The sequence below is a fragment of the Haliotis rufescens genome, unplaced genomic scaffold (assembly GCF_023055435.1).
Source record: "Haliotis rufescens isolate VD_foot unplaced genomic scaffold, xgHalRufe1.0.p SCAF_11, whole genome shotgun sequence".
Taxonomy (NCBI): Eukaryota; Metazoa; Mollusca; class Gastropoda; order Lepetellida; family Haliotidae; genus Haliotis; species Haliotis rufescens.
In genome coordinates this window covers 2,196,424-2,212,571 of record NW_025963791.1, presented here as the reverse complement: position 1 = coordinate 2,212,571, position 16,148 = coordinate 2,196,424, and the positions used below count along the sequence as shown (strand labels likewise).

The following is a 16,148-nucleotide window of genomic DNA, read 5'->3' as shown; positions in this document are numbered from 1 at the left end:
CACCGATACTCTTCACCTTACACCACAGTGGTCACCTGACACCCATAATTGTCACCTTACACCCATAATTGTCATCTTACACCCACAGTGGTCACCTGACACCCATATTTGTCACCTTACACCAACAGTGGTCACCTGGCAACCATATTTGTCACCTTACACCCACAGTGGTCACCTAACACCCACATTTGTCACCTTACACCAACAGTGGTCACCTGGCAACCATATTTGTCACCTTACACTCACAGTGGTCACCTAACACCCATATTTGTCACCTTACACCCACAGTGGTCACCTGACACCCATAATTGTCACCTTACACACATAATTGTCATCTTACACCAATAATTGTCATCTTACATCCACAGTGGGCACCTGACATACATACTGGTAATTTTACACCCATATTTGTCACCTGACACCGATATTTGTCACCTTACACCCATAATTGTCATCTTACACCCATAATTGTCATCTTACACCAATAATTGTCATCTTACACCATGGTGGTCACCTTCCACCCATAATTGTCCCCTTACACCCATAATTGTCACCTGACACCCATATTTGTCATCTGACACCCATATTTGTCACCTTACACCCATAATTGTCATCTTACACCCATAATTGTCATCTTACACCCACAGTAGTCACCTTACACCCATAATTGTCACCTTACACCAATAATTGTCACCTTACACCCATAATTGTCATCTTACACCCACAGTAGTCAACTTACACCCATAATTGTCACCTTACACCAATATTTGTCACCTTTCACCCATAATTGTCACCTTACACCCATAATTGTCATCTTACACCCACAGTAGTCACCTTACACCCATAATTGTCACCTTACACCCATATTTGTTACCTTACACCAATATTTGTCACCTTTCACCCATAATTGTCACCTTACACCCATAATTGTCATCTTACACCCACAGTAGTCACCTTACACCCATAATTGTCACCTTACACCCATATTTGTTACCTTACACCCATATTTGTCACCTTACACCCATAATTGTCATCTTACACCCATAATTGTCATCTTACACCCACAGTAGTTTACTTACACCCATAATTGTCACCTTACACCCATATTTGTTACCTTACACCCATATTTGTCACCTTACACCCATAATTGTCACCTTACACCCATAATTGTCATCTTACATCCACAGTAGTCAACTTACACCCATAATTGTCACCCTACACCCATATTTGTCACCTTTCACCCATAATTGTCACCTTACACCCATATTTGTCACCTTACACCCATAATTGTCATCTTACACCCACAGTAGTCACCTTACACCCATAATTGTCACCTTACACCCATATTTGTCACCTTACACCCATATTTGTCACCTTACACCCATAATTGTCATCTTACACCCCCAGTAGTCAACTTACACCCATAATTGTCACCTTACACCCATATTTGTCACCTTACACCCATAATTGTCACCTTACACTCATATTTGTCACCTTACACACATATTTGTCACCTTACACCCATAATTGTCACCTTACACCCATAATTGTCATCTTACACCCACAGTAGTCAACTTACACCCATAATTGTCACCTTACACCCATATTTGTCACCTTACACCCATAATTGTCATATTACACCCACAGTAGTCACCTTACACCCATATTTGTCACCTTACACCCAAAGTGGTCACCTTACACCCATATTTGTTACCTTACACCCATATTTGTCACCTTACACCCACAATGGTCACCCTACACCCATATTTTTTTACCTTACACCAACAGTGGTCACCTTACACCCATAATTGTCACCTTACACCCATATTTGTTACCTTACACCCATATTTGTCACCTTACACCCATAATTGTCACCTTACACCCATAATTGTCATCTTACACCCACAGTAGTCAACTTACACCCATAATTGTCACCTTACACCCATATTTGTCACCCTTCACCCATAATTGTCACCTTACACCCATATTTGTCACCTTACACCCATAATTGTCATCTTACACCCACAGTAGTCACCTTACACCCATAATTGTCACCTTACACCCATATTTGTCACCTTACACCCATAATTGTCATCTTACACACATATTTGTCACCTTACACCCATATTTGTCACCTTACACCAATATTTGTCACCTTACACCCATAATTGTCATCTTACACCCACAGTGGTCACCTGACACACATATTTGTCACCTTACACCCATATTTGTCACCTTACACCCATATTTGTCACCTTACACCCACAGTGGTCACCTTACACCCATATTTGTCACCTTACACCCATATTTGTCACCTTACACCCATAATTGTCATCTTGCACCCACAGTGGTCACCTGACACACATATTTGTCACCTTACACCCATATTTGTCACCTTACACCCATATTTGTTACCTTACACCCATATTTGTCACCTTACACCCACAGTGGTCACCTTACACCCATATTTGTCACCTTACACCCATATTTGTCACCTTACACCCACAGTGGTCACCTTACACCCATATTTGTCACCTTACACCCATATTTGTCACCTTACACCCATAATTGTCATCTTACACCCACAGTGGTCACCTGACACACATATTTGTCACCTTACACCCATATCTGTCACCAGTCTCAATTAGCCACCAACATAGATTCCAATGGGCTTAAAAAGCAAAATAGGTATGAACATTCTATGAATGGATCACTGAAAATCAGTGTGACACTAGGTGTTCGCAAAAACCTATACCCATACAGGTCACGATACTGGTACACGAGAATGAAGTCAAGATCTATAGAGTCCTGGATCCCAATGCTATTTTCTTACCTTTGGAGTTCTTCCTTCGTCCAATGAGGCAAAGCAAAGAGATGATGACGAGGATGACGATGACCCCAGTCAGGGCAATGATGACCAGGAACCACCACTCGGAGTGGAAGGGTTTACCTACTGCTGCCACAGCTGGGGACGAAGAACAGCATGTCACAATCAAGTATACGACAATTCCCAGCCCATGTCAGGGGCTAGTTTATGGCATGGATAACTACTGCTGTGAAACAAACACCAGAAAGGAGCACATACTGAAATTGCTTACTGCTTATCACAATTATTACTGTGGAACATGTATGTTTATCATAGTATCTGCACAGGTGTTCATATAATTAATCAAATCATGACATATGCATGGTGATCGTTCAACTGCACTTTACATGATTGCAATAACAATGATATCTTCTATTATCTGTAACTATTATTTCAATGCATCTATTTGGGCAAGTGGATAAACATATTACATCTTCAATATTGTTGTTAAGACTGACAAAGATCACTGCAGTATCTCATCAATTTGATCAATTCCTTGTTAGACTTCTACAACTATGGCAGATGGTGTGCAGGAGCTGCTTGTGCATATAAAAAAGAATGAGTGCAAACTACACTAGACTCACACATGTTAACAATAAGTAGTTTTTGTGCCACAGCATTTAGATCTAGCCAATCACTTCCATGTCTAAGTAGGTCAGGAAACATGTTTTGCCACTTAATTATTTTACTAATCAATGGAAATTGGAGCCATTTGGCAACTTACATGTACCAGTGTGCATTACTGAACTTAGTAAAATGGTGTAACAAAAGGATGAATGGAAACTACTCTCACATGAACTCTCAGAATCTTTAAAACAGATATATTACAAGTACATCACATCAGTTACCAACATCAAGCCATGCATTCTTGATACCTAGGCATAATAATGATACCCATAATAATAAATTGAAAAACTAGCAAAATTTAAGTTTTAAGTTTTGATTTAACAAAACTTATGCTGCACACTTTCTTAAATGCATGTTAAGTGAATGCATATCACATATAGTCCTAACTTCTTCTCATTCAGACAGATAATTATTATTTATATTCAAGCTTGAATGACAATTTGCACACTTATCATTTTGCAACAATAGTCACAACAAAGCAAAACAACAAAACTTCCCTTGATATGTAATTTGTATATACATTGTATCAATATTTCTTAAACAGTAGAAACTTGACATTACAAAGTGTATAAAGTACAACAATCGAGCAGCACCAGATACAGCCTACACATATTAGTAAGTCGATATCTATGGTGTGTGAGACGATGCTGCGAATTAGTAGTGTTACAGCAATACACAACTGTACTGAATAACCAATATTATGAATAAATGTAAAAGGCATTAGGCATACATTTATCATTAACTGAGTTACAAACTTTTAAAGTTTTAAATTCCGTTCGTTTGTTCATTCGTTTATTTGTTCAATTGTTCGTTCAATCGTTCATTCATTCTGAAATGACTTGACTGCATAATGGCGGAAGGTCATTCAAAATACACTTTACTGTATAATATATCTCAGTCTACCTCAACATACAATTTAGATCGGAAGCATTAAAGTATATAATCCAAGTCAAAGATTTGTTTGCTGTTAACAAATTAAACAAATGTTAATCTTACTGTCTCAAGGATATTGATAGAACAGACAGATACCGAACAAACTCAATCAGGACAAAGCCATGCAGAAACCTAGGTCCTCTCACACGTGCAGTAGGGATGAAAGTAAATCAAATTTTTTTGGTGCAAGCTGAGACATTAAATATTACATAATACACAGAAAGTTATCTCAAACTTTACAGACATACTTTGATAACAAGCTAGTGATTGTTTTTTTACAGCTATAAATGTGGCCTTGAAATTGACAAAGCAAACCAGTGGTTGACGGCATGAGGGGTGACCAATATCAATGGGGTGAAATAATCAACTAAGTCACACTAAAGCAAGCATGGGACTTAGTCGGCCCAGAATGGCCACAGGGAGACCAGTGTACTGGGAACCTGTCCTGGATCAGCCACAGGGAGACCAGTGTACTGGGATCAGCCACAGGGAGACCAGTTTACTAAGATGAGCCACAGGTAGACCAGTGTACTGGGATCAGCCACAGGGAGACCAGTGTACTGGGATGAGCCACAGGTAGACCAGTGTACTGGGATCAGCCACAGGGAGACCAGTGTACTGAGAATTTGTCCTGGATCCGCCACAGGGATACCAGTGTACTGGGATCAGCCACAGGGAGACCAGTGTACTGGGATCAGCCACAGGGAGACCAGTGTACTGGGATCAGCCACAGGGAGACCAGTGTACTGGGATCAGCCACAGGGAGACCAGTGTACTGGGATCAGCCACAGGGAGACCTGTGTACTGGGAACTTGTCCTGGATCCGCCACATGGAGACCAGTATACTGGGAATTTGTCCTGGATCTGCCACAGGGAGACCAACGTACTGGGAACTTGTCCTGGATCTGCCACAGGGAGACCAGTGTACTGGGATTGGCCACAGGGAGACCAGTGTACTGGGAACTTGTCCTGGATCTGCCACAGGGATACCAGTGTACTGGGATCAGCCACAGGGAGACCAGTGTACTGGGATTGGCCACAGGGAGACCAGTGTACTGGGAACTTGTCCTGGATCAGCCACAGGGAGACCAGTGTACTGGGATCAGCCACAGGGAGACCAGTGTACTGGGATCAGCCACAGGGAGACAAGTGTACTGGGAACCTGCCACAGGGAGACCAGTGTACTGGGATTGGCCACAGGGAGACCAGTGTACTGGGAACTTGTCCTGGATCAGCCACAGGGAGACCAGTGTACTGGGATCAGCCACAGGGAGACCAGTGTACTGGGATCAGCCACAGGGAGACCAGTGTACTGGGAACCTGCCACAGGGAGACCAGTGTACTGGGATTGGCCACAGGGAGACCAGTGTACTGGGAAGTTGTCCTGGATCAGCCACAGGGAGACCAGTATACTGGGATCAGCCACAGGGAGACGAGTGTACTGGGAACCTGTCCTGGATCAGCCACAGGGAGACCTGTGTACTGGGATCAGCCACAGGGAGACCAGTGTACTGGGATCAGCCACAGGGAGACCAGTGTACTGGGATCAGCCACAGGGAGACCAGTGTACTGGGAACCTGCCACAGGGAGACCAGTGTACTGGGATTGGCCACAGGGAGACCAGTGTACTGGGAAGTTGTCCTGGATCAGCCACAGGGAGACCAGTGTACTGGGATCAGCCACAGGGAGACCAGTGTACTGGGAACCTGTCCTGGATCAGCCACAGGGAGACCTGTGTACTGGGATCAGCCACAGGGAGACCAGTATACTGGGAACCTGTCCTGGATCAGCCACAGGGAGACCAGTGTACTGGGAACCTGCCACAGGGATCCAAGGATAAAATACTGGGGGTCTATCCTGGAATTTCCATATTTCCACAAGGATCTACTTTAATAGGTAAGACAGGTAAGTAGGGAAGGTGTCTGAGCAAGCTCCTGGAGCCAGCCTACCTTCACACAAGTTGCTCGTGAAGAAATCTACCTCTTTCATCCCTAATGTGCATATACACACATAAATGCCAAACAGAATTTCACAGAAAAAGAAAGAGGAGTCACTAATACTGTGTTGGAAAACTCACAACTCTGATCTGGAAATTAAACAAATTCTCAAAATCAGTTAGTGAATGGGTCAGTGTGAGGGGAAGGTTAGGATGGCCAGAATAGACAATCAGAGATGGCTGGGAGAAACAGACTGGTATCTGCCATTTGTGAACTTGGAGACAACTGTTCAAAGGAGTAAATTCAGTTCACTTCAAACAATATTTCAGTTACATTATAGTGTATCAGCATTTTGTGATGCTTCCAAAGATGTTTGCCACTTTGGTAAAACCAAATAGTGCTGAGAGACATACAATAAAAATATCTGTAGCATGTAAATTTTATTACACAGATGCTTAATTTCATATTTAACTTTGAAAGTAGGTATGGAATTTGAATCAATGTCAATCAACTAACAATTGAAAATCCTTGAATGAATACTGATAGTAACTTTAAAGTTGTATTAAACTGATGTCAGATACCAGAGTGAACTGAATCTGGGAGGTACAAAACAGTGAAGAGCAACGATCCCCACTAGCCCAACGGGAGACATGAAGAGAGTACATCAACCTATTCTGCACCTGAATTCCAAAAGGGAGAAACATATAGGGGAACTATTTAGCCTTGGCATTCCCACAGGCAATGTATTCTGGAAATCTCCATAGAAGTAAACATCAGAGACAAAATTATGAGGACTCACCTGGGCCAGGGGTGCGCCTCAGGGCAGAGGGTTCACTGGGGGGGCTGATTCCATCAGAGTTGATGGCGATGATGCGGAATGTGTACTCTGTGTTGGGGGTGAGGCTCTGGAAGCTTACTTTGGCCGTAGATTCTCTGGAGTTCTTCTGCATGATTGTACTGTACTTCTCCTTACCTTCAAACAAAATTATTAAGATATAAATGTTTCCATACCAGTTTGTGCATTCACTATAAACATGGGTCAGATGTAAGTCCAATATTACAAGAGCATAAACCACATGTGTGTCTGGGTCTATGAGTGTACATTCACGGAACAGGATCATTGCTATGATTAACTACCTTTTGTGTTCCTTACACTGTTTACTGTTGTGCCGAAAACCTGTCTCATAATTTATCACATTAATTTTCAAAATTAACTGCATTTGTATAGAACATACATAGAATTCAACCAAATTTTGCCTTCAGCTACCAAATGTACACTATGCATCATGGTCATCAACATCAGCTGCTTCAGCACCTGTCAATTCAAACATGTAAAGCTAATGCAACATAGTGTACATCCACTGGGTACCTACTTTCTGCTTTGGCTTGAATCATGTATCCATATATGGCCGTGTTGCCTTCAGCCCCATTGACCCATGACAGGATGACCAATTTCTCCTTCTCCTCCAAAGTGGGAGCACTCGGGGACCCCGGGGAACCTGGAGGGCAGCAAGGATGCACATTTAGTTTGGACAATATCATGCACAGACAAGGCCAAGACTGGTCCTCATTCTGGTGCCCACATCAGTAAAACACTCCAGCACATGGTATATTCATATTCACAATACATTCTGAGGCTCCTTTGGCTCAAGTGTACATCTTCTTAAGTTGCTGTGGATTGGATTGTCTGTGTTTTACGGCAAGGCAAGTAGCATTGACGATAGGGGTGCGGCATCAATTCACATAAAATTATAACATGATGTGGGAGTTGCTTCATTTACGAAAGCATTTGTTACATCTTGCTAAGCAGTTGATTCATTTCACTGGCAATTTGTTCAAAGAAGGTGATGTGTCCAGCACAAGACTACCCCACACCTTCCACTGGATGAGATTGTCTGAAGACGGTGATGTGCTTTAAGGCAACACTACCCCACACCTTCCGCTGGATGAGATTGTCTGAAGACGTTGACGTGCTTTAAGGCAACACTACCCCACACCTTGCAATAGATGAGTTTATCAAAAGGAGGTGATGTTCGTTAAGGCAACACTACCCCACACCTTGCAATAGATGAGTTTATCAAAAGGAGGTGATGTTCGTTAAGGCAACACTACCCCACACCTTGCAAAAGATGAGTTTATCAAAAGGAGGTGATGTTCGTTAAGGCAACACTACCCCACACCTTGCAAAAGATGAGTTTATCAAAAGGAGGTGATGTTCGTTAAGGCAACACTACCCCACACCTTGCAATAGATTAGTTTGTCCAAAGAAACTGTCCCCCTTCAAGAGTGGCTTACCTGGCTGAGGCCCTGTGCTGACAGTGCCGTTGGTCTTGCTGCCAGTACCCTTGGCGGTCCTGGCACTGACTTGGAAGGTGTAGCTGCTGTTCTCCTCTAGGCTGTCTATGGTGATGTGGTGCTGACTGCCATCCAGGGTCAGCTTCACCAGCTTCGTTTCTATTTGAGTAAGAGGGTAGAGAGGTCGAGGTCAAAGTTATCTAGGCATAATGTCACAAACAGGTTGTATCAGTTACACTAAAATAGGATGAAATGTTGGCAGTTCTGGCTGTAAATGTCCCTTTTAAGTTTTAATTCATTCATTTTTGGACATATTTAAAAGCAACTTTACACCAAAAAATGCATAAATCACTTCTGCTTAATATTTGTACAAGAAAATGGTAACAACTTCTGAACCATGTAATTTGTTTCCAATGCCTACCACTATGCATGATACACCAAACAAATCAAGGCACATTCAACAGTTGGGTGGTAATAATGTTTCACACCATTATTATAGATATTCAAGCAATATCATGGTCAGGAAACCAGGATCCAATGTCACACATTGTTACCATGTTGGAATCAAACTCAAGTCTTCAGGGTGACAAATAGATGCTTCAAGTCAATGGCTACCATGTAGAAGGAAGAGCAGTTCTTACCTCCATCTACTTTCTGTAGGAAGTAGACCAGTTCATAGTTGAAAATGACACCGTTGGGGCGAGCTGGTGGGGACCACTTCACCGTCATCTTTGTCAGGGTGATGTTGGTAAACATCAGTGCACCTGGTGGACCTGGAACTGCAAACAAAAGGAGTGTTAATAAAAACTGCATTAAAAAAATATCTGTACTTCATTAAAAATTACCTACAGATTTTGAATGTCTGCTGGGTACAATCACAGGTTCAGAGACACATTCACATGAAAACCTTTTATCTCCAATTAAACCCATAGAAATACCAATTCTTATATGACATCATACTTGTATTTTAGTATTATAAGTATTGGCTTATGATGATGAATCTAATGACATCATGACATATGTTGTTTGATTGGTGTTTAACGCCGCACTCAGCAATATTCCAGCTATATTACGGCGGTCTGTAAAAAAATGAGTCTGGACCAGACAATTCAGTGATTGTCATCATGAGCATCAATCTACACAATTAAGATATGATGACATGCATCAACCAAGGCACCAAGCCTGACCACCAATTCTAACCCAGAATATGACATATGTTAGTGACATACTTCCTTCCAGTGTCCTGCCCCTGAATACGGAGGTCTTGGGCCCCTCGCCGGCCAGGTTGTAGGCCTGTACTGTCATGTAGTAGGTGGAGAATGTCTCCAGGCTGGTCAGCTCCGCCCTGCTCTCCACCACAATGATCTGCTCCGCATCAGATGGCAGAGTCCCATTCAGCCAGTACAACACCTGCACACAGAATTACCAAGTGAGTTGGGATAATGCGTGTTTAAAAAGTATCTCAATATATAACAGCAATAATCTGGATATCACTAGAGCTTGAGTTAACTGGACATTGAGCTGACTTGACGGAGGGCAGGAAAAATGTCTTATCCCTATTAATGGTGTTCCCAGTTTACAACCTTTCATCACAACCATTTATTGTAGTGAGCCTGTTACGCACCTGCTCTGCAAAAACAAACATGGAACTGTACTGAAATATCCCTAGCTGACCTGATACTGTGTATCATTGGTGGGAACATTGCCAAGGAGAATACATTACAATAGAAGGCATTAACTTTGTAGCTGCACTAATATATACAGAAGGAAAACAATAAGTGAACAATGAAAAATATAAGGACATAAGCTTTAATGTCAGTACATTTGAAATAGCGAGCATGCAAATTCAACATGTTAGAATCAAATGTTGAGATGTGTTTGTGTTTCCAACACGTATTTGGTGGACAAGGATGCATATCAGTTTACTGTGTTCAAAACTAAGTGTTCCCTTATTCATTTCCTTCAGTATATAATCATGTTATCAATACATGATACCTTATAACCAGAGAGACCTCCATTTTGTGTGTTGGGAGGTGGAGGGTTCCAAGACACGACAAGCACCGAGGGGCTCTGGGCAGCGACCTGCTCATTTGAGGGGGGTGCTGTCGGTGCTGTAATACATACATCATACAGTGTAATTGTTGGCCTGAATAGGAATTCATGGCTATGACGTAATAGAGGAAGGGTATTTCAAGGATTATATACAGCATACACAGCCATAGAGGATGGCAGAGCCGAAATGTCTGAAGTCTCCAGTACATTGAGGAAGGAACAAGATTTCCTTGACAAGACATGCGAAACTTTGGAGTCTGTAGCCTTAATTTTTTGCTTATTTTTTCTTGTTTAACTGTCCACTCAGCAATATTCAAGCTATATGACAGCAACCACAGTCAACCAAGTCACCAAGCCTGACTACCCAATCCACTGGACATATCCACCAGCAAGGGTTGCTGGGGACCTGTTCTCACCCAGGATCCCCATTGGGCCTTATATTTTCTTCCAGCAATAAAAGCACATGTTTTTAGGCTTACTATATCAACCTTTTTAAAGCTGACTTTACCAGACCAAAACACATCTTCTTTGACTCAGATTTATATTCAGTTTACTGTCTCAATAGCTTATCATTACAAATACCCCATCTCCTCAGGGCACACAACGTAATTTTGCTTTAGAATACCTATCAAGTAACTAGCTGACGACCCATCAGCTCCATTCCTCCATTTGAAAGTCACATATAGACACAAAAACATGAACACATAATACATACACATATTTAAAATGAAACTTGTGTCTTTGTATTCTTGAAATACACATTCACATTATAAAGTAACTTTACAGTTTATCTTTTAGAACATTAATTTCACACTTCATGATATCAAGTACTGCCCAAAGCCTATTCTTGGTCAGGCCTCGACATATACTGATAGGTTGGGCTCAACACCATTTCTAACAGTATTTCAATTGTATCATGTTGTGTCATCATAATGTGGGAGGAAATCCCGAAGGTCATATAAGTTTCCCTTTTTTCGGTGCTTACAGACCAGGAATCATAATCAGAGCAAGTCTTGGACTCAAACTCATGATTAGCAGATCCCGACAGCTAAGAGGGATAACTCTGTATAGCAAGTTGTAGGCCAGTGGGTCACTCAAGGTAACAGAGATAAGAAATATGATCCATCACTGAAACTAAGATTTGAACGTGCACACAATACAGACATATGCAAATAAATGTGCATGCACTGTCTGGAAAAGAAGATTGGTGATATGTTGTGATTGTGATGTGAAATAATGACACATCATAACAAGAGAGAAAAGAAAAATTAGCAGAGCATAGGTGTTTAAAACGGATCATGCAACGGCCATAGCTTCAACGATTACTTTCTATTTCCACAAAACATAACATAACATTAAAGTCACAGATACCATCGCAGTTAAACTGTACAATTTTTTTTTTTTTCATTAAATTCAAAGTGATTTTGTATATAATAGTGTTGCAAAACAACATTACAGTGTCGACTTCCTGTTACAGTGACTACAGGCAGGACAGTATGAATGAAGCATTACACAGATCTTACCCGCTTCTCCAACGTATATTGTCGCGGGGGTACTAGGAGGGCCCTGACCTATTCCGTTGAAGGCCAGGATTCGCACTTCATAGTGCATCGACACAATGAGATTCTGGAGAAGTATACTATTTTGTTCAAATGGTACCGACTCCTCCTGATAGTCTGGGAGTTGGAGCTGGCGGTACTGGATATTATAGCCTACAATCTGGCCGTTCCACGTGTTCCGTTCAGGTTGCTGGACAACAAAAAAAGCAGTGTGGGTACACACGTCACATGACAACACCTAGCAAGGACCAGATACATGATAGACAACAGCAGAGACGGAGGGTGGCCGTCCTAGATGGCGCAATCCTGTGTGATTCCACATCTTGGTTTCTTGCATCTTTTTTTGTTAATTTCTTTCTTATTAATATTTCTTTATCAATTAAAAATGTCATTCCATCCGTCTAAAACAAACAAGGGGTGGACAAATGTATTTCTAAAAAATGAATAATTCATTTTTAAAAACCGTTGGAATAAATTTGAGTAAACTGGACAACTTGACACACAATCCATGGGAGAAGACATGAAATTGGTTCTGTGTTGGGGTTGCAAATACTCATTAAGAATAACAGTGCCCATTTCCAGTCTTGGTCTCCAACTTGGGTCTAGATGTTGTTGAAAGTGCCCTGTGTGAAACTGAGACACTGATTGTGTAATTAGGATAACCAATAACAGCTAGGTTGAGAAAAATTAAACAACTTGACTTTGCAGACAAAATGGGTTTTGAATATCTTGATCAAAACGTGGGACGTCTTGCCCCGTCATCTCCCCCATTAAACATTCCCTTCATTGGCATACACAATAGTAAACATGCATCTACCCCCTCTGTGTTATACTGATGAAATAGATTTCAAAGTCGCACTTTTTACAAAACTTGGATACAGTTGCTCTGGGGGTTTCTTCAAAAGCATATTATCATATCTATGCCCTACCAAAATGGACCCAAAAATATTATATTTTTGTTTTGATTTCAAACTACATCATCATATCCTCATGACCTCAGGTGTCAAGTTTACAAATATATGTGTATGTTCATGCAAAATGTCACCAAATGCACAACTGTTACTTAAATTAAAAAAAAGGCTTCATACATTTCACAAAAGATACCAACAACAAGAATGTTCACAACAAGCTCATGCGTCAACTACGACGGCCATGTTCACACTATACTCATGCAGATCTGGCCATACCAAGTTCAAGGATAATGAACTCGCTCTTCCCCCATGGGCCACTGCCATTTGAATTAAGGGCCTGGACAGCAAGCTCAAAGGTATATCCACGAACCAAGTCCTCGATAATTATAAACTTTCCCTTCACAAAACGGAAACTCCAAATCCTAGCTGAACGAGTTTTGTATCGGAGCCTGTACTCTATTTCCAAACTGTTCCAAGTAACTTCCTTTGGCGGCTTGGAAATACAATAGGTTAATTTGAAAACATTATCTATGGCATATTAAGCTAACATCTATAGGATAATGTGTTGCTGTAACAGAAACATAATATTACTTTTTCAAGTTGACGAAACATTAATGAACTTAAATAAAGGTTCATACAGATATAGAACACTAATATACAAGGCCTTAACAAGGCGTTCAACTGTCATATTCAAGGCTTTTTCACTTGGGTTATTAGATTTAGTCTGCCAATATTTTATTGAATCAAGGAAACTATATATTAGTCATGAGAGGCAAGCACTAAATTCTGTGCTATATCCACATGGAATGCTGCACATATGTAGAGTTTGATGTGGTGTAATGAACAAGGGTTGTTCTATTACATTAGAGACCATATTTTATAATGTGATGGATTAGAGGGTAAATGGTCAAGGGTGAGCTGGACAATCCGGTGGATGATAGATGGCATGAGCAATGATCCACAGGGAATGATGACACATGGTTTGTCTCAACATGCACTGTGTCCATCTAATCCACATTTCAATCAGCTTTTACAAGAAGTACAGGGCATACTGGAGACACATTCTATCCCAGAATATCCATGGGAGACACATTCTGTCCCAGAATATCCATGGCAGACACATTCTGCCCAAGAATATCCATGGCAGACACATTCTATTCCAGAATATCCATGGCAGACACATTCTGCCCCAGAATATCCATGGAACATACTGGAGAACCATTCTGCCCAAGAATATCTATGGCCGATACATTCTGCCCCAGAATATCCATGGAACATACTGGAGAACCATTCTTCCCCAGAATATCCATGGAACATACTGGAGAACCATTCTGCCCAAGAATATCCATGGCAGACACATTCAGCCCCAGAATATCCATGGAACATACTGGAGAACCATTCTGCCCCAGAATATCCATGGCAGACACATTTTGCCCAAGAATATCCATGGTATATACTGGAGAACCATTCTGCCCAAGAATATCCATGGGAGACACATTCAGCCGAAGAATATCCATGGAACATACTGGAGATCCATTCTGCCCAAGAATATCCATGGGAGACACATTCTGACCCAGAATATCCATGGCAGACACATTCTGCCCAAGAATATCCATGAAACATACTGGAGAACCATTCTGCCCCAGAATATCCATGGCAGACACATTCTATCCCAGAATATCCATGGAACATACTGGAGAACCATTCTGCCCAAGAATATCCATGGCAGACACATTCTATCCCAGAATATCCATGGCAGACACATTCTGCCCAAGAATATCCATGGAACATACTGGAGAACCATTCTGCCCCAGAATATCCATGGCCGATACATTCTGCCCAAGAATATCCATGGCAGACAAATTCAGCCCCAGAATATCCATGGAACATACTGGAGAACCATTCTGCCTAAGAATATCCATGGCAGATACATTATGTCCAAGAATATCCATGGTACATACTGGAGAACCATTCTGCCCCAGAATATCCATGGAACATACTGGAGAACCATTCACTCAAGAATATCCATGGCAGACAAATTCAGCCCAAGAATATCCATGGTACATACTGGAGAACCATTCTGCCCAAGAATATCCATGGAACATACTGGAGAACCATTCACTCAAGAATATCCATGGCAGACACATTCAGCCCAAGAATATCCATGGAACATACAGGAGAACCATTCTGCCCCAGAATATCCATGGCAGACACATTCTGCCCCAGATTATCCATGGAACATACAGGAGAACCATTCACTCAAGAATATCCATGGCAGACACATTCAGCCCAAGAATATCCAATGAACATACTGGAGAACCATTCTGCCCATGAATATCCATGGCAGACACATTCAGCCCAAGAATATCCATGGAACATACTGGAGAACCATTCTGCCTAAGAATATCCATGGCAGACACATTCTGCCCAAGAATATCCATGGTACATACTGGAGAACCATTCTGCCCCGGAATATCCATGGAACATACTGGAGAACCATTCACTCAAGAATATCCATGGCAGACACATTCTGCCCAAGAATATCCATGGTACATACTGGAGAACCATTCTGCCCCAGACTCCATGGAACATACTGGAGAACCATTCAGCCCAAGAATATCCATGGAACATACTGGAGATCCATTCTGCCCAAGAATATCCATGGGAGACACATTCTGACCCAGAATATCCATGGCAGACACATTCTGCCCAAGAATATCCATGAAACATACTGGAGAACCATTCTGCCCCAGAATATCCATGGCAGACACATTCTATCCCAGAATATCCATGGAACATACTGGAGAACCATTTTGCCCAAGAATATCCATGGCAGACACATTCTATCCCAGAATATCCATGGCAGACACATTCTGCCCAAGAATATCCATGGAACATACTGGAGAACCATTCTGCCCAAGAATATCCATGGCCGATACATTCTGCCCAAGAATATCCATGGCAGACA

The 16,148-nt window shown here is 41.7% G+C and overlaps 1 protein-coding gene across 9 annotated transcripts in view; it reads right to left on the bottom strand.

Moving 5' to 3' along the window:
- Positions 1-16,148, bottom strand: part of LOC124144551 (protein sidekick-2-like) — a 63,993-nt gene that overhangs the window by 5,798 nt on the left and 42,047 nt on the right. Inside the window, exons 24-33 of one of the 9 annotated variants that reach the window (XR_007219909.1) lie at positions 12,234-12,459; positions 10,654-10,769; positions 9,888-10,068; positions 9,300-9,437; positions 8,659-8,817; positions 7,737-7,862; positions 7,163-7,336; positions 5,876-6,512; positions 5,417-5,746; positions 2,878-5,223 (exon numbers count right to left, since the gene is read on the bottom strand). Coding sequence is in view for 2 of the 9 variants with exons in the window: in XM_046514008.2 (XP_046369964.2) it covers positions 2,834-2,965; positions 6,504-6,512; positions 7,163-7,336; positions 7,737-7,862; positions 8,659-8,817; positions 9,300-9,437; positions 9,888-10,068; positions 10,654-10,769; positions 12,234-12,459 (1,261 nt within the window). In the remaining 7 variants the exon portion in view is untranslated. The other 8 variants (XR_007219912.1, XR_007219911.1, XM_046514008.2 and 5 more) reach the window with 8 other exon arrangements.